The sequence below is a fragment of the Podarcis vaucheri genome (genome assembly GCF_965113315.1).
Source record: "Podarcis vaucheri genome assembly, chromosome: 2".
Lineage (NCBI taxonomy): Eukaryota > Metazoa > Chordata > Lepidosauria > Squamata > Lacertidae > Podarcis > Podarcis vaucheri.
Genome location: NC_138760.1, coordinates 83,636,637 through 83,655,617, shown reverse-complemented (window position 1 = coordinate 83,655,617; position 18,981 = coordinate 83,636,637). Strand labels below are relative to the sequence as shown.

At 43.6% G+C, this 18,981-nt stretch overlaps 1 protein-coding gene across 1 annotated transcript; it reads right to left on the bottom strand.

Moving 5' to 3' along the window:
- Nucleotides 1-41: 41 nt before the first annotated feature.
- Nucleotides 42-17,288, bottom strand: LOC309526890 (haloacid dehalogenase-like hydrolase domain-containing 5). Its single transcript, XM_082213244.1, has 8 exons — nt 17,090-17,288; nt 8,492-8,701; nt 7,834-7,946; nt 6,902-6,995; nt 5,504-5,537; nt 4,249-4,423; nt 3,146-3,334; nt 42-1,602 (listed from the first exon to the last, which is right to left on the bottom strand). The coding sequence occupies exons 1-8, from the start codon at nt 17,228-17,230 to the stop codon at nt 1,185-1,187; spliced, it is 1,374 nt and encodes a 457-aa protein (XP_082069370.1). The 5' UTR covers nt 17,231-17,288; the 3' UTR covers nt 42-1,184.
- Between the last annotated feature and the right edge of the window lie 1,693 nt (nt 17,289-18,981).

Below are 18,981 nucleotides of genomic sequence, written 5' to 3'. Positions count from 1 at the left end.
TATGACATATACAGAAAGCAGAAAGAAAGATCCGTAGGCAGTTTTAAATAGAAAATACTTTACTGGGCAGGGTTTTTTTTAGTTAAACACAATGCTTTATAAAACTGGTAATGTAAGAAATAAGTTATTATTTAAAACTTTACATCCATGAGATACATGGCCATTAAAGACCAGATACATGATACTTCGCAGAGGGAAGGAATCACTAGCATGTTCAACATCGCCACTGTGGTTTGGAGTTTCAGGTTTAAGAAAGTAGCTCAAACAGCTACTGTGCATTCTGCAGTTCAGTGCAGGAGAAACACCGTGATTAATAACAAAACTTGAGTGTCTTTAAGAGTTTAATGATAAATCCAGACAGATAAGGGATAAAGCCTACCAGAAACTTTAGCTCTTTAGAATAAAATATTATACCACTCAAATCCCATTCAGCCCATTGGTGTTTTCACAAACTTATGGATTGTGCCATAATTTTAGTCAATTGAGCTTGAGCTGAAATCCAAAGAAAAGCACTGAACACAACGTTTCCCCTGAAGTGCAGATTCTATTTTCCATAAAGGAAACAGAGAAAAGAGTACAATGAGTCAGTGACTTTTTTTGGATGGAATTCGTAGCTATAGAAAGCAAGATGTTACGGAGGGGAACACTATAATCCCTTAGGAATAAACATATAAATCAGGGTTGGCTAACCTATGGCTCTTCAAACGTTATTGGACTACAACTCCCACCAATTCTCACCATAAGCCATGCTGGCTGGGATTCATGGGAACTGGAGTACAACAGGATCTGGGAGGATAGCCACCCCTGCTTTAAACTCAGAACTGCATAGAGTTCATTACACACTATCTAAAACAGATTTGCCTTGACTGCTGAACACAGCTGATGTTCTTCCTCACTGTTCAGAGCATTAGATTTAACTCTGTGGCTAAATAGTGAAGGCAGCATGCAGAAAACAATTCCTATAAAAAGCACAGTCCATAGCAAGGGTGTTGGACGCAAAGGGATATCAGAGCACAGAAACTGAAGTTAGATATCAAAGGAAGGTACTGTTAGAACAAGCAGGAGTGTATTAGAAGTGTTACATATAAAAATATAAACATGTTAGGAAGGATATGCCACTAAGTGCTTCCGTTTGGTTTTTCAGGAAGAAAAAGTACACAGAATACACAAGGTTAAGAAAGTTATTAAGGAGTCCTGTAATTTTCATTTGGTGCAAAGTTCTCTAGCTGGAAGATTAAGTCGACAGCAGCTTCAACATCTGGAACAATGTGGTTTGGTTCTACTAAAGCAGGATCAAACCTAAAATCCCTGTGCCCATGAAACACAGTCTCAGTTATGCACTCCCTCGTGTCAGAGGGCACCTCTGTGTGAGGGTTGTAAACTCCGGTGCAAACAAGGACAGACCTACAGCTTGTGGCAGTCGCAGGTGCTAATTCACTTTCCCAAGTGTTTTCGAGTTCTTCTTCCTGAGAGACTGTGGCAGATCTTGAGCCCCCGGCAGCTTTGGCCTGGATACGTGCCTTGGAACCTCGTCTCGAGTTCTTTTCTTGAAGGTAGCGGTTGTAAAGATTAGCACCATAAATATCTGTCATTAGGTTATCCCTAGGGAGTCAAGAAAGTTACATCAGCATAAACATTTTGGGTATATGCGCAATGCACCTGCTGATAGAGCTTGCTATTTCCATTATTACAGTGCACAGACTCTCCTCTGCATACTGTAGTCTACGGGCTTTACAAGTGCACACTTCTAAGTTCCCTTTCTGGACATCTCACCCCTGGTCTAGCAGCTCTGTGGATCTAAAGCCCAATGAACTGTGTCTCCTTGCCTTTGGGACAATAAACTTCACCCTAGTTCATAGAATCTTTTGTACATCCAAACAAGACAAGAGGAATGACGTGAAAACCAACAAATACTATAATATTAGTGAAATATGCACGTGTTACAGGTTCACACATTTTACCACATTTAAGCCATTCATACTTTTCACACACACCCCCACACTGAACCAGTATAGCCAAGGCTGCATATATTTTGCCAGATGGCAACAGAAGTCAAGAAGCTGACATATCAGAATCTTAAGAAGAAGAAGAAGAAGAAGAAGAAGAAGAGTTTGGATTTGATATCCCGCCTTTCACTCCCCTTCAGGAGTCTCAAAGCGGCTAACATTCTCCTTTCCCTTCCTCCCCCACAACAACACTCTGTGAGGTAAGTGGAGCTGAGAGACTTCAGAGAAGTGTGACTGGCCCAAGGTCACCCAGCAGCTGCATGTGGAGGAGCATTTTTAAGGTGCCCCCCCCAAAAAAAAACCTTATCACAGGAGTGAAGGCTGAAAAGCATGAGCAGGATGTGAGGAAAAGAGAGGCTGACAGTGACGGAGAACAGAGTTTCAGTGTCCTCCAGAGCTCTCTACAGCAGCAGAGGTCTCCTCTGATGGGCTTCTTTCACTCCACTGCAAGCCAATATATTCCCAGTACAGAGCGGATGCAATTAGACTTCATTAACAGAAAGCAAAATGAAGCTCAAAGCCATCTCAAATCTGAATAAGTATCCCAGCATCAGTGATTAACCAAAAAGGCATAACCGGAAGTGATTGTGCTGCAGTCCTCCCAAGGTGAAATCAGCATGATTTGGCCCATGATCTTTCAACACCACGTGAACTAAAAGACAAGCTTATGCAGATAATTAGGATCAAGTCTCACTGAACCCAGTGAGACTTTCTTCTGAGAAAACATGCAGAGAAGTTGGCTGTAACTGCTTAAGCAGACAGAAGCAGGTGGCTTTATTTGCCACTGACCACTGATGAAAAGATCTGAAAAAGGAGGTTTCAGATTCACCAGGAGCCAGACATTGTACAACTATATAGCAGATTCTTTCACTTATTTACTGCCTGGCTAAAATTGAAAGAGGAAGGGTGGTTTGGACAATCTGCAATGTCACTGGATAAGTCTTAAACAGGTTTTCAGGGGGAGAATCACATTTATTTATTCCAGTCCCTTAGCACTTTTAAACTTCGTAACAATAGCCTACCTAAAATGTTCCCCTTCTCAACTGACTGACAAACCATGAGTTTTGACTCATTCGTTTTAACAAGTTTTATGAGTTGCTGTTTGCAACAGGAATATTTTACGATGAGAAACATCTTACCCAATGGCATAGAGGGTTTGAATAGGCTTCTTCCATTGTCTTGCAGTTGCTTGTGTCCTGATCAGGTATTCTGCATAGTGATATGTCAGTTCACTTGGCTTTCCCATCAAAGCCTCATATTTCAGCTCTTTGCCAGTGATCTTTTTGTAAATGTTTTCCAAACAAACCATGAATGTTCCATGCCCAAACCTAAAATATACAGAAAATAAAGCTTCGTCAGCGAGAATGAATGGTTAGCTAGAATAAAAACAAAATATCACATAAAAAGGGAAAGCCATTTGTCCAACTTCTATTGAGGTAGATTGTGAAGACTGAATTAATTCCATTCCATTTTACATAAATAGGCAGGTGAGTTGCTAACACACATGCACTATGCTATCCATTTTTAAAAAAGCAGTGTTTGTTGGTCTCTTAAAAAATCCCGGGCAGTGCTGGGCATATCCACTGGTTGCATATATTTTGTAGTGATGGAAAAACCCCCTCACCCATGAACATGGCAAATTAAACTATACCCCTAAATCAGAAAATAGTAGTTCAGTTAATTCCAAGCACAATTACAAATCAAAATGGGTCCTGTTCCCTATAACATTACTGGGAATGGAGAAGCACAACCCTTCTCAAACCTGCTTCTCTGGAAACAGTAGATGTGTTAGTGAGAAATCTCCATCTCATCCTCCCCACCCCACCCCCTGCAACCTGCAATGCTCCTATGACAGGGACCCAAGCACTGGGTGTTTAACAGGCATCATCAGGAGCGTGAAAGGGATTGTTTTTGGTTCTTAATTAGTCTTCCCACTGACAGAGAAACAGCCAGGTAAGTGCACAGACAGATGGGATGGGATAAGTTCTCCTCTGGCTCAGATTTTAATCCAAACTGAGGTATTCCAAGAAGTCATAATGCTTGCCTCATAAGTAAGTTGAGCATTATGGATCAGTGAGGCCCACTCTTCAAATCAAGGAATTATGAATGTTTGTGACATTGATGATACATTTTCGGTGTTGTATGCTGATAAGCTCGGTGAACTCTTCAGATACCAAGAGTTCTCCCTTGCTGTTTGTACATATCTTGAAAAATCTGCAAGCACTCACTGCCCTTGCCCTACCTTGGAGACTGGGCTTCAGCCATCCACATTAGATCCATGTTGCAAGCCAGTACAGGAATGTGTGGGTGAGTTGCCTGAGCATATGGATTCCCAGGATAGCCACTTGTCAAAAGAACATCTATGATCAACTGCAGGTTCGTTTCCCATCTCACTGGCTCACCAAATAGAACAATCGCTACAAGGCAATCAACAGGGACACAAATTAGGTACACCATTCTACACAGCTACCACAGTGTAACAATTCTGTCCTTGTTACGTTCCATGAGATGGTACAAAGCCCGAAATGAATAGAGCAGAATTCCACTGAGTAGTAACTTATTTGCAGCTATATTGTCTTCAATCAACTTTCGTCTTCAGAAATTCATGAAACAACTCCAGGGTCCATTGTTACCTTCATTCCATTCTTTCACTAATGCTTGATCAGTGTCTGTCTGAAGTGGGCTGCTTCTACATACACACACACACACACACACACACACACACACGTTTCAACATACAGGATTTTCTCCACAAAGATGGCAACCCTGTATGTGCATGGAAATATGGCTGTCAGATGTGTCAATTATCAATGTGGCAGGGCTAGAACTGTGCATTCCCACAGGCCCATCTATGTGTTGGGTACCCACATGTACTGAATGCCTGAACAGGACTAGACTATTGTACAAAGGTGCAGCAAGACTTTACATCTTTCATGTTAAGTAAACACACCCCTAGCTAAGATTTTGTCAATCGCTTCAGAATGCCATATGGCAAGTGCTACATAAATGAAATTAATAATGGTGATGGTAATTTCTGTAGTATGGAATTTGGTTTTGGAAGATTTGTTTACGTATGTAAGTTGTTTTATACAGCAGTTTTTAGTAACCGTCTTTTTTCCTGGCCAGGGAGTGGGTGGGTGTTTAGTAAGCTAATGCCTAGTCAACTAGTGACACAACCAGCACAGGTCATAGGGTCTACCTCCTTGCTTTCAAGTTCTAATTTGGAATAGGGATTGTAAAGCTAAGACTTAGATAGCACTGACAGCATCATGGCTTAGCCTAGAATGGCAGTGTTACAAGAGAACTTACTGAAAGGAGACAAATAGGTAAGTTAGTGTTAAAGAGCAAGGGAATATAAACTCTACATGCCAAGTGCTTTGCGCCTACCAGTCAGGTTCATCACAACCGGCCCCTGAGGCCATCAAAGTAGTATGTTTTTTTAAAGCCACCATGCATGCTACTTCACTTAGAAATCATGGGCTGCAGGACATACTGACCCTCAATCTTGGGAAGTTCCACTTCAGGCGGATGCTGCAAAGGGGAAAAAAAAACAAGCTATCATTACTAAGAAAAGCATCCTGGGGTTTTTCTTTAACTCTGACAGGCACACAAGTCCTGTTCAGATGTACCATAATTCTTCGCATGCCCACTTACATTTCTAAGAAATAAATGTATACCTATTACAGCAACAAGGAACTGGAAAGGGACCTCTGTTGTTGAAAAGTACTTGCTGCTGGTGGTTGCTTTGGCTTCATATCATGCTTCCATAGCAGCTGAAGCAATTGCTTGAGCCCCTTCACTCACTAATGCAAACCCCTGCTATGTGTTTTAGGGGGGCAAAATTGCCTCAAAACGAACACTTCACTCCTCTAGGTCTAGTGCAGCATTGCCTTGCATGCTCAGGACGTTTGCATATTACCATTGTGCCCAAATGGATTTTACCCTTTGCACAATACTCAGCAACACAATACCCTAAGTGTAAGGATGAGATAGCACTGGGGTGTGGGAAGATGCCGTTGTGCATTTCATTCTCTTCTCTATTTAAAAAAAACACACATTTTAATAACAATCAAAGTCATTTTGTTGTCAAGAGAAACAAAAATCCTGCACTCCCTTCACAGTTAAAATTCACAATTTTCATGATAGGATTCAAGCATACACTTTTCATCTGATTATTCCTTGCAGGCTTGCGATACCATCCTCAAAACAGGCCAGACAAATTAACTTATTATAGAAACCCCATGAAATTTGATCATCCTCTTCCACTTCCTTTCCTTCCCCCAAAACGAACTTAGATGTGTGCACATGCGCACTCCAGCATAAGGAAGAAAGGACACACACCTAAGAAAGAGTAACCTAAAAAAAAGTTTCACAAGGTAATGCAGCTACACATGACTACTTTCCACAAAGGAAACGAGGAAGTACAGGTAATTAAAGGGCTGGTCAGTGTCCCAGCCCCTTCCTCCTGAACTAGTCTGGTTCAGTTCAACTCTCCTGTCCTCTTCAACCTGACACAATACTTGGGCAATGCTTTCATTAGTTCTTGGAAACATTTCCTCATGTTTATACTCTGCTCTTTTCATTGCAGCCTAATCTATTGTGAGATCAGTCAATATTGGGTAACCTTCAGAACAAACTGTACAACCTTTTAAATGCTGTGGACAATATACAGGCAATTAAATTTGTCTTTCATTTGTCTATATAGAAACTGCTTGGAAATAGATTTTGTGGAGTTAAGCTAGTAGAACATCCTAAATTTATGAGCACATGAAGAGTGGTCAGAGAGACTTCAAGGGTCAAACCAGGCTGTTAGGTAGGACATTTTTGTTAAGGACAATACAAAGCTCTCAAATCAATTATTAAGAGAAATGATCTGTAGTAAACAATATACTTACTGAAACTTTAGGTCTTCTGTCATGGTCAACCATGTCCAATAAGGGGAAGTTTTCTCGCAGCCTGTCGATTGTAATAGGCTGACAAAATCCAACACTAGCAATGTATTTGGTTATGGATAACAATACAATTTTATTGCAAAGTTTTCCTGGAATGTACATTTCTGCTTTATGAAACAAGCAATAAATTTGATTCGGCAGCAACTTCTTTTTTTTCAAGCCACACAACCAAGAATTACTACTACTACTACTACTACTACTACTACTACTATTTTAGGATCCACTCCTGCTGTATTCATTCCCTGCAGCTAAGACAAGAACCCACAATGGCTTCAGAACGAGCTTGCAGTCTCCCTTTCACACAAACACACAGCATAACCACAGCAGTGACTGGACAGCTGTTAGCGGCAGCCTCTCTGTGTAAGCCAGATACAGCCTGCTCAAAGAGAGCGAGAAACCGAGGCAGCAACCAGGAGCTGGAAAGGTTAATAAAGAAAATAGGAAATGTTTCCTCTTCTTTGCCTGCCCCTCATTTCCCTTGCTGCATTATATATTTCAAGACCACACTTAAGAGCTGACTGATTTCATCAGAGTTCATGGACAGCATAAACTACAAGATGCACCTATTAATCACTGTACGAAATAAACAAAAGCTTTTTTCCATATACAGTGGTACCTCTGGTTACGTACTTAATTCGTTCTGGAGGTCCGTTCTTAACCTGAAACTGTTCTTAACCTGAAGCACCACTTTAGCTAATGGGGCCTCCCACTGCTGCCACCGTGCAATTTCTGTTCTCATCCTGAAGCAAAGTTCTTAACCCGAGGTACTATTTCTGGGTTAGCAGTGTCTGTAACCTGAAGCATCTGTAACTTGAAGCGTACGTAACCCGAGGTACCACTGTAACCTGGAATAAGCTACATCTTCCAAAGGATACTGCTTAGCGATATCAAGAAGAGGCCCCTGTCCAGACACGAGAACACATTTGTCATGGTAACGTCTGAACATTCGCAGAGGACTGTGGGACATCATGACTTGGTCTTGGGAAATCTGTGAGAGAAAGAATGGGAGATCAGTTCCTTAATTAATAGGCTCTCTTTTACCTGTGACATCTTTGCTCATGAAAATAGTACTGAAAAATTAATTCAGATCAGATTTCTGTTTTCACAGCACACAACCAGTGCTTAAAATAGTTCTTGCCTCAGTCTCTCTCCACACCCAGCATCTGATTCTTGTTTCAGAGGTAAGGTTTAAATTAAACCATATACAAAACAATAATGAGAAAACAGCTTACAATTCATGAGGTTAATGTTACTTGGATAGAAGTACACACAATTTGCCCTATAAAACATGAAGCTGATAAACATTTTAATCCCCTAAGAGAAACCCTTGAAATGATTTGGAAGATATTGCATCTATTTTAAAAGACACCTGTAAGATTTGGAACTGAGATTTAAAGTTGTTGTCTTTATGAAGGCAAGACAAGAACTACTGAAGTAGACTATTTATAAAACAGAAATATTCCTTCATTATTCATGTGATTTAAAAAACACACACACACACATACACATACAAAAGGCGTTAAAATTACTCACTGGCACTCCAAGAATATGAGACAACTGGTCTGCTTTCTTCTGACGAAGGCAGTTTCCTGCATTTGTGACAAATACTACAGGAACCGAAAACTCTCCCTGAGAATTAAGCAGTTTTTGAAAGGCTTTTCTTGCGCCTGGAATTGGTGTCTTTCCTCGTACTAGTACTCCATCAATGTCAAACAGAAAGCCAAAGGTAGGTTGTACGTTGAGCTGAAATAAAAGAAAGCTTGCATTCATGATACAGTCATACCTCAGGTTACAGACGCTTCAGGTTGTGCGTTTTCAGGATACGGACGCGCCGAAACCCGGAAGTACCAGAACAGGTTACTTCTGGGTTTTGGCGCTCGCGCATGCGCAGAAGCACTAAATCACACTTTGCACATGTGCAGAATGCCGGATCGCAACCTGTGCATGCGCAGCGCTGCAGGTTGCAGATGCTGCTGGTTGCGGACGTGCCTCCCGCACGGATCATGTTCGCAATCCGAGCGTCCACTGTACTATTTATTTGTTTGTTATATATCTCCTGCCTTTCCTCCATGTGTGGTTCTCCCTACAACCACCACCGTAAATCCCACGTTGGTGTAACTTCTAAGGTTTAGCAATAACATTCTTTGGCCATGAAAAGCCATTTTGTTAGACAACATTTTAAGACATGTTTGAAGAATGAAACGGATGCGTATCAGATAAAGAACAATTAAGCTGGGGTTAATGCCAGAGGCCAAATGCTATATGTGCTATAAATATTTCCAGTTAAATTAATTATGTGATCTGCTTCATCTCAACCTACACTCAAATAATATATTATTCCTTCTAAGCCAGTTTGTACTGTTATAATGGGCACAGTTGGCAAGAAATTAACAACAACAAAATATTTATTTAGGTCAGTCAGCAAATCTTCCACTAATGGCTTACAGGACTAAGGAAGCACCAAACAAACACTAAGATGTTACTAAGGCAGTATATGGACTCGCACAGTATGTGGACTCGCACAAGTTTAAAAAAAATAAAAAAAATAAAAAAATACACAGTATCTGAAGAAGTGTGCATGCACACGAAAGCTTATACCAAGAACTAACTTAGTTGGTCTTTAAGGTGCTACAGGAAGGAATTTTTTTATTTTGACTATGGCAGACCAACACGGCTACCCATCTGTAACAAGTTTAAAAAGCAGCTCCAGAGTGGGTGTTGGGAAGACTACTCCTTGGAAATGGATAATACGTGATTACATGTGCTGCTTGCATATTCTCACATGCATAAAGGAAATTACCAGCTCAGTGATATTTGAGGTTTCCTTGCAAAAATATACTTTTGTTTTCCTAGGATAGTGAGAAATGTTCTCCCTCTATAAAAACATGTCTTGGCCTCATCTTTAAAATCAACCTGTTTCCAATGTTAAGGGGGTGAGTGTGTAGTTGCTTACAAAGCCAAAACGGCATCACCCGACAAGAGGTGCAGATATGGAGGAGATCTTGAGATTTCCACAGGTATAAAGATTCTTTTAAAAAGTAAAAAAAAAAGGGCTAAAAAGCCCAAAACACAGGAGAATTCATTCTGTGTGCTTGTGAGTAGATTGGGGGGGGGGGGAGATGATTCAGCTGCTATGTGAAATAAAGAGTGTTATATTATTGGGACTAAAGGAGAATCAAAAGGCATTGGCGGAAGAAGGTAGGTGAGGTGGGGGCACAGCGCCCCAGGTGTCATCCGGGGGGGTGACATTTGTCGTGCCGCCCACCCATGACTCACACTCCCACGCCTACCGTGAGCCAAGCAGCGCAAGCCATCGGGGGAAGCGGGAGCTGCTGCACCGTTTTGCTGCTTTGCTCGCGGTAGGCGTGGGAGCCCGAGTCACAGGCAGGCGGCGCACTGAATGTCACCCCCCTTTGCACCAGTGGCAAACCAGCCCCCCCTTCCCCTGGCGGCTTGCGAGTCGCAGGAGGGCCCTCTCCACGCCCCGTCCCCCTTGGGAGCGCGCCTGCCCTGGGCAGCACAGGCATATACTCCGCCACTGTCAAAAGGTAAAATTTTCAGTCTCCATTTCTTCCATATGGTCAAATCTGATTCTAGAAAATGTCTTCTCGTGTCTTGTTGTCCATTTTCTATTAGGGGAGTGAATGCATAAAGTCCTGGAACAGTTTTTAATGAGATTCTAGGCTGGATTAACTTCTACTGGGAATATAGTCAGCAAGCAACACAATCTGCAGATCTTACGGATTTAGTCTCTCTTTCCTCAGAATAGTGTAATCAAAATGGAAAGAAAATTAAGTTTAACTTTTCTGGCAACATAAGCTGATTTCCCTCTGTCACGAAAAGCTTAGAAGGAGAATCACTACATTTCAACTAGAATAGACTAGTACAAACACAGTGTACACATTAAAACTTTATTTAAAATATCTGATCAAGGGAGTATTCAAATTAAAATCTGGTTATTTTTAAAGGTGATACTTTCCCTGACAACAAGGTACGGACATGTTTCATTAGAGCCAACTGCTGCTAGAATAAATATATTTTAAATTTTTTTTTTAAATGTCCAGTAGCACCTCAGAGACCAACTAAGTTTGTTCTTGGTGTAAGCTTTCATGTGCATGCATGTGTGCATCTGAAGAAGTGTGCATGCACACGAAAGCTTATACTAAGAACGAACTTAGTTGGTCTCTAAGGTGCTACTAAGGTCCGTATAGTTAAAGCTATGGTTTTCCCAGTAGTGATGTATGGAAGTGAGAGCTGGACCATAAAGAAAGCTGATCGCCGAAGAATTGATGCTTTTGAATTATGGTGCTCTTGAGAGTCCCATGGACTGCAAGAAGATCAAACCTATCCATTCTTAAGGAAATCGGCCCTGAGTGCTCACTGGAAGGACAGATCCTGAAGCTGAGACTCCAATACTTTGGCTACCTCATGAGAAGAGAAGACTCCCTGGAAAAGACCCTGATGTTGGGAAAGATGGAGGGCACAAGGAGAAGGGGACGACAGAGGACGAGATAGTTGGATAGTGTTCTCGAAGCTACCAGCATGAGTCTGACTAAACTGTGGGAGGCAGTGGAAGACAGGAGTGCCTGGCATGCTCTGGTCCATGGGGTCACGAAGAGTCGGACACGACTAAACGACTAAACAACAAAGGTGCTACTGGGGCATTTTTAAAAAAAAAAAATTAAAATATATTTTGACTGAGTCAGACCAACACGGCTACCTACCTGAATCTGCCGCTAGAATAATTCAGTAAATTACCATCTGTTCATGCAAAGGTTTCAATGCTTCATCAATAGCTCTGAGTTTGTCACAATATTCTCAATAAATATTTTGTCCCTGTCTGACATTACAACATCAAGCTATGGAAGGTGGAAGCATTCACAGTTGTAAACACCGCTGTGTCCTTACTGCAATCTGCCACTCACAGCAACAAAGGAAACTCCTCCAGGATCGGTCTGCTCCATCCCTTTTCAAGTTTAATGCCACAGGGCTTGTGGCTGTGCCACACAGATGCACAAAGGAGGCAAGGGTTCAGTTCACAAGGGTGGCTGAATTTAAGTAGCTGTGGTTTTTTTTAGTAACATTTGAATTTATAAGAGTGTTTCAATGGTTACCCAACCACCCTCAAGGAAGGTACCATATTTTTCGCCCCATAAGACGCACCGGCCCATAAGACGCACCTAGATTTTTGGGGGGGAAATAAAGGGAAAAAAATTATTTCCCCCCCAGGTGCGCTGCGCTACACCAGGAGCTTGGGGCGTGCGGAGCTCAGCGCGCCCCAAGCTTCTGCATGCCGGCAAGGTCTCCGCTAGCGTGGGAGAGCCTGGCGCCTCTCCCACGGCTAGCGGACCCCTGCGCTAATCCAGAAGCTTGGGGCGAGCTGAGGTCAGCGCGCCCCAAGCTTCTGCGTGCCGGCAAGCAGTCCGCTAGCCCTGGGAGAGCCGCGGGGCTCTCCCAGGGCTAGCGGATCGCTGCACTACACCAGGAGCTTGGGGCGTGCTGAGCTCAGCGCGCCCCAAGCTTCTAGGTGCGCGCAAGCAGTCCGCTAGTCTTGGGAGAGCCGAGGGGCTCTCCCAGGGCTAGCGGATCGCTGCGCTACACCAGGAGCTTGGGGCGTGCTGAGCTCAGCGCGCCCCAAGCTTCTAGGTGCGCGCAAGCAGTCCGCTGCCGCCCCAAGCCTCGCGCACCCGGTGGGACCTCCTGCCGGGCGCGCGAGGCTTGCAGGCATTCGCCCCATAAGACGCACCCCGATTTCCCCTTCATTTTTGGAGGGGAAAAAGTGCGTCTTATGGGGCGAAAAATACGGTAAATACTACAAATGTAAACAAATAAAGTTAATGCCCGATATGAATATTTGTCATTTGATTGAAATACCTTATTGCTTTCAATAAAAATAGGAATTGAAAGAATCCCAAGAAGTGTGAGTACATTATGCCTTTCCTGTTGGGAAACTATGACCCACTGATGTGTCTACTTTGCAATTCATGATACAGGCTTATGTGAAATAAGGTAGGACCCTACCCTGTCGCCCAACAGCTATCACAAATTTCAAATATGAAACATCTCAACACACCACCTATCTACACACTTTATATTTCTTAAGTTTCTTGTTTACAGGTGGCGACTATTTTAGGCACGTCCAACTGACGCATGATCACCGGTGTGTGGGTCCTCTTGGACCCAGAAGAAGGCAGAATGGGGGCAGAAAGAGATGTGGGGCAAGGCGGTGGAACACTCTGCTAACACACGCAGGGGCCAGAAACAGAGCCCCCGCATGAAATGGTTACTGCCTGTAATTCTTTAGATCTGAACTCAGACTTCACACAAATTAGCATTCAGATTGCTTATTTATTTGAACTCTTTATATGTCATCCTTCATAATATTTATTCCATATTGATTTACACTGTACTTTTTTTTAATCCCAGGGCAGTTTACAGTTACACTTTTTCAGTTTCTGGGATCATGAAGATGGTTGCCAGTGCAGTGTGCTATGTTTGATTCACAACTACATACCCTGCATATAGGTAAAAGATAAAGGACCCCTGGATATTTAAGTCCAGTCAAAGGTGGGGTGCCGTGCTCATCTCGTTTTTCAGGCCAAGGGAGCTGGTGTTTGTCCACAGACAGCTTTCCAGGTCATGTGGCCAGCAGGACTAAACCGCTTTTGGCACAACGGAACACCGTGATGGAAACCAGAGCACACAGAAATGCCATTTACCTTCCCACCATAGCTGTACCTATTTATCTACTTGAACTGGTGTGTTTTCGAACTGCTAGGTTGGCAGAAACTGGCACAGAGAAACGGGAGCTCACTCTGTCGTGGGGATTCGAACCGCCGACCTTCCAATCAGCAAACCGAAGAGGCTCAGTAGTTTAGACCACAGTGCCACCCGCTCCCTCCTTACCTTTTACCCTGTATATACAGCCATGCAGAGGTATTCAGGAACCATCCCAAAATACATGTAGAATGGTGAGGCTAATTTGGGATCAGAGTCTGAGTGAGAAGTAGTTAACCTAAACAAATAATCATTTCTCAAACTTATTTATTCACATAAAACATCTCAATCTCATGCTTCAACTTCCTATTGCCATCATGCTTCAACTTCCTATTGCCAAGAAAGAAAAAAATAACCGCTGCTGCACTGTGTGCATTTGCTATAATGTTGATTTATGTTAAATGAACTTTTTAATTGTTGATTTTTTCAGTGTTATGTTGTAGGGATATTATATTTTTTATAATGTATCATTATCATATCTCTGCATTTACACTGTTTTTATGTGAACTGCTTTGAACAAAGATTTATTTGTAGGAAATGCAGTATATAAATAATATGGCCATCAGTTCTTGCAAGGTATACAAGAGAGACAGGGAACCTATGGTCCTCCAGACATTGTTGGCAACCAAGCCCATTCAAGCTGGGCATTTAAACCAGCGCTATTCCAGAGCCTTTGAAAATCCCAGGAGTCTGCAGTTCAAATGCTCAGCTTGCATAACAAAACTAAAGCAATCACTGCAGGTGCAAACATATCCCAAATTTGCTTTTCTCTTCAGGATTACTCCATGCATATGTAAATAAAACTGAAACAAGCTAAGGGAATGTTTATTAAAAGATTAACCTGTTGCATAAGCAAGCCTCTTCAGCTGCTGGGGGTTGTTTCAACATTAATGTTAGTCTGTGATTCTGTGGCTATACTCTAGAGAAACAGCATGGCAGGGAAAATACCTGTTCTTGGTAATGGAAAAGGCAGCACATACTCAAATACCATTATTTTGTTTTATTTACACGGGAATCACTTTATTTTTTAAAGCATTTATTTATCATCTTTTTTTTTAAAAAAAAGGAGATAACTTCCTTTAAAAAGACACCTGAATATTAAAGCATTCACTCGCGTCCTCTCAAATCCAAGATCAGGACCCTCCAGCAAGCATTGGGTGTTAAAAGCCTGCTGTTCTATGTAAAAAAACAAATTACAGGAAACAATGTATGACTACTGAGGTCAAGCATTATTAGAATGACATATCTAGGTCATGTATTCTAATGTTGTATCTAGACTGTCAACCAAGTAGCATGGGCACTTCATTTCCTTGTCATGCATCTGACAAGGAAACTCCTTTGGGAAATGACTGTAGCTTAGTGGCACAGCATGTGCTTTGCATGCTGAGGTCCCACATTCAGCTCCATTGAATGTCCACATAGGACTGGAAGAGACTCCTGCCTGAAATTATGGAAAGCTCCTGCAGGCCAGTGGGTAGTCAAAACTAGGTTTGGTGACCTCTTAGCCATTCTATTGACAGCTGCCCATATGGAGATAGTCAGATGTTGGGAAACTGGCACTGAGCTGAACATGGATTCTTGGTATACCAGAGTAAGGTCAATAACATTGGCTGAGAAACATACAGCCCTATGCCTGTTTATTCAGAAGTTAAATACTATGTAGCTACTAAGCAAGTGTTCTACATACTTATTTTTTAAGTATGTGGTCATGCTCAGCGTCCTTAAGTAGAGGGCAGGCCGCACCAACCACAAATTCTTAATTTCCCATTTGTTCTGCAAAGCAAAAGTGCTCCATGACCAAAGATTCTGGATTATGCTTCTGCGCAGCAAGAAGATTGTGTTTTAACTGGCAAGAGTTACATATTAATTGCTATGGCAACCTATTAGTATATATACTCATACAGAAAATCTACCAACAAGACAGGAATTGGAACCAGCCCTTTTTCTACCATGTCCCTTTCTCATTCCAGAATTGAGAAGTACTAACAAGAAAAAGAACATGTTCCAGGGGGTGACTCCTCATTCCTTCACATGCTTAAGACCAGTCTTGACACCACAGGTGAAGAGAAGAGTAAATTTTAAAAAAGAAGCTGGAAAGGGGGTGGGGAGTAGGCTGGTATGCGCCATTAGGCAACTACGAATGCCCTAGCACATTGTGAGAACTCACCACTGCACAGCAGCAATTGCCAAATGGCAGTGATTGCTTCTCAGCAGGCAGGCAAGCAAGCAATGTTGAAGATGACCAGGACAGACTGCATTCACCAAGTGAGATCTAAGCAGCACAGGGGGATTCAAACCCAACCACTGCCTGCCCAAAGTTGTGTAGAGTTGGCAGATGGCTTTGTACTTGTCCCTGATGCTAAGCCAGGTGAGCAAGTCGCAGGGGTGGGTTCAAGGACCCACCACACACTTTCTGCTCCCCTATCTGCTCCCTCTGGCTGCTGCCCATGCTTGTTTGAGAGACCAAACACAGAAGCACAAAAGACTTGTGTTGAATCTGCCTCCCCTAGGAGGAAGATTTGCACCCAAAAGTGTGCAGCAGCAGCAGCATCCCATCTCAAGGATGGACATTTTCTTATATGAAAAAAGGAAACAGAAGTGATGCTGGGGATGGGGGTGGGGAGATGAAATGAGAGGTCCTAGTGGTGCAGCAGTAAAACTGCTGTCACATTTGCAAAGCTAAGCAGGGTTAAGTATGGTTTCAAACTGGATGGCGAATGGGTGTTTTGAGATTCCAGCATTGCAGGGGGTTGGACTAGATGACCCCAGGCTCCCTCCCAACTCTGTGATTCTATGAAGAAAGAAAGAAAGAAAGAAAGAAAGAAAGAAAGAAAGAAAGAAAGAGACAGGAAGGGGAAAGAGGCAAAAAGAAGAGGCAGGTACCTTGAAAAGAATGAACGGTTAATGAAATGCCCTGCCCCACAACAACAAAAATTTCCAGCCCGTTAATTCACATAAAAGGTGCCTTTCCGTGGCCAATCAGCATTCCCAAGGAACTTACGAAAGAGGAGGAGGAGGAGGTGGCGGCGAGGGAGCAGACTAAGAGCACAAAACAAACAAAGCAGCAGCTCAAGTTAAAAGTTAATACAGCACTAAGCTAAGACCATGAAGCCTCAAAGGAAGGAAATAAGACCCCTTTCCTCTTCCCCCTTCTCGGTTCCCTCCTCCTCCTCCTCCTCAGCTCCTTTCGTTTTTCTTTCCTTTTTGTTTAAGAAACAGTCCAATCCCTCCATCACCCGCTCAAAAAAGAAGCTCGGAGAGGGAGGGAGGCCGCCCCATCCCATGCCCGCAGCCCGAAGCCCAGGAGCAGCTCCAGCCCTGCGCCCCCGACCCCCACTCAGGGCAGCGAGGTACCTGCGAGCCCGCCTCGCTCTTCCCCGGGGCGGCAGGAGCAGCCGAGGCGGCGCCGGCGCTGCAAAGCCTTCTCAGCCCCGGAGGTGGCCGAGGCCGGCGGAGGAGGAGGAGCGGCGGCGGCAGCAGCAGCATTCCCCTCATGGCGGACCCTTCGCGGAGACGGAGCTCCCAGCCCGGCGGCGGCGGCGGCCCCTCCGTCGGGTCTCGCTCCTGCCAGTGTCCAGTCGGGCGCCGGCGCCGCGCCGGGCAGCAGCGACAGCCGACACCGGCTTCGCCTCATTCCCCGCCGGCTCCTCCTCCTGCCTACGCTGCAGCCCCGCGGGGTGGAGCCTGCTCGACTTGCCCCGCGGAGCTTCCTCGCCGACGCCTCCGCGTTTCGCCAGCCAGGCCGCGGCTTCTCCAGCGCCGCTCTCGCTTGGCAAAAGTTCCAAGTGCAAAGCAGTGTGTTTTCTCCCTCCCCCCCCCCCAGCCCGCAGCTCTTTCTATTTATTTATTACATTTCTATACCACCTTTTTCTTCCAAGGAGCTCGAGGTGGTGGACAAGGTTCTATAGCTCCTCCCAACCACCCTGTGATGGAGGCAAGGCTAAGAGATGGTGAGCGGCCCAAGGTCACCCAGTGAGCTTCATGACTTAGTGGGGATTCAAACTCTGGTCTCCCCCAGATCAGTCTAACGCTCTAACCATTAGGTCATGCTGGCTCTTTCCCCCCTTTTTTTGTTTGCTGCAGCGGGTTACTGGCTTATAGGGATTATGCCTGGTTACCTTATCCTCTGCCTCCAGCTCCCCACACTAATGCACATTGTTGACACAAAGGGGTAGGAAGGCAGACGGCAGAGGGAGAAATGGGAGTAATGGCAACCTGCAGCAGCAAGGCAAGGGCCTCCCTGGTCCAAGACCACGCAAACCTACATTTCAAGCCCAATCTTATGTACGCACAGTATACCAGCAATCATCAGCCTATTCAAGCCCAGGGCCCACATTTAACCCAAACACGCATAAAGATTATAAGCCTCACAGTAATCCTATAGGATTTCAGCATACATGACTCCTCTACACCCACACGACTGTTTTCTAAACTTCTGGTATTTCCTTCAAGGATTTTTAGAGCATCATTTTTTAATTTTATTTACTATAATGTTGCAAGCAAGCACAAGTTGCCTGAATGAAAAGGGACTGGTGGCATAGCTTCCATACCAAACTGGTACAGTGGTACCTCGGGTTAAGCACTTAATTCGTTCCGGAGGTCTGTTCTTAACCTGAAACTGTTCTTAACCTGAAGCACCACTTCAGCTAATGGGACCTCCCGCTGCCACTGCGCCACCGGAGCACGATTTCTGTTCTCATCCTGAAGCAAAGTTCTTAACCCGAGGTACTATTTCTGGGTTAGTGGAGTCTGTAACCTGAAGCGTATGTAACCCAAGGTACCACAGGACTTGTAACAAATCAAACACTGTGACCCAAGGGACTGAAGCAGTATAAGGCAACAATGTGTAGGACTAATGTTAAATTCATTACAACCAAGAATAGGATAAATACATGTAGGATAAATACATGTAGAAAACAGAGAGAGCACTACTAAAAGTTATGGTGCATTATAGCAGTGACTAAGATGTTTGGGACACCATTCATTCATTTCAAATGCTACTTTTCTTACTGTATGCTTTGTGTTTTGGAATGAAGCTATACTAAACAATCCCCTGAGCAAGTTTGATGGTTTCTAGATCACAAGCCTATAGAGCAAACTGAAGACATTGGAATTAAGGAGTTCTGAAAATAACAATGGGGATTCATTTTATACAAATAGAATCATAGAATCATAGAATCATAGAGTTGGAAGAGACCACAAGGGCCATCGAGTCCAACCCCCTGCCAAGCAGGAAACAAAGTGGT

Bases quoted from the DNA above. Each gene is read 5' to 3' on its own strand.
- LOC309526890 (XM_082213244.1), bottom strand. From the start codon at position 17,230: ATGAGGGGAATGCTGCTGCTGCCGCCGCCGCTCCTCCTCCTCCGCCGG. The intron at 6,996-7,833 runs GTATCCTTTGGA...ATACATTGCTAG, and splicing joins CTTCTTGATATCGCTAAGCA to TGTTGGATTTTGTCAGCCTA. The intron at 3,335-4,248 runs GTAGGGCAAGGG...TGTATATTTTAG, and splicing joins GCTGAAGCCCAGTCTCCAAG to GTTTGGGCATGGAACATTCA.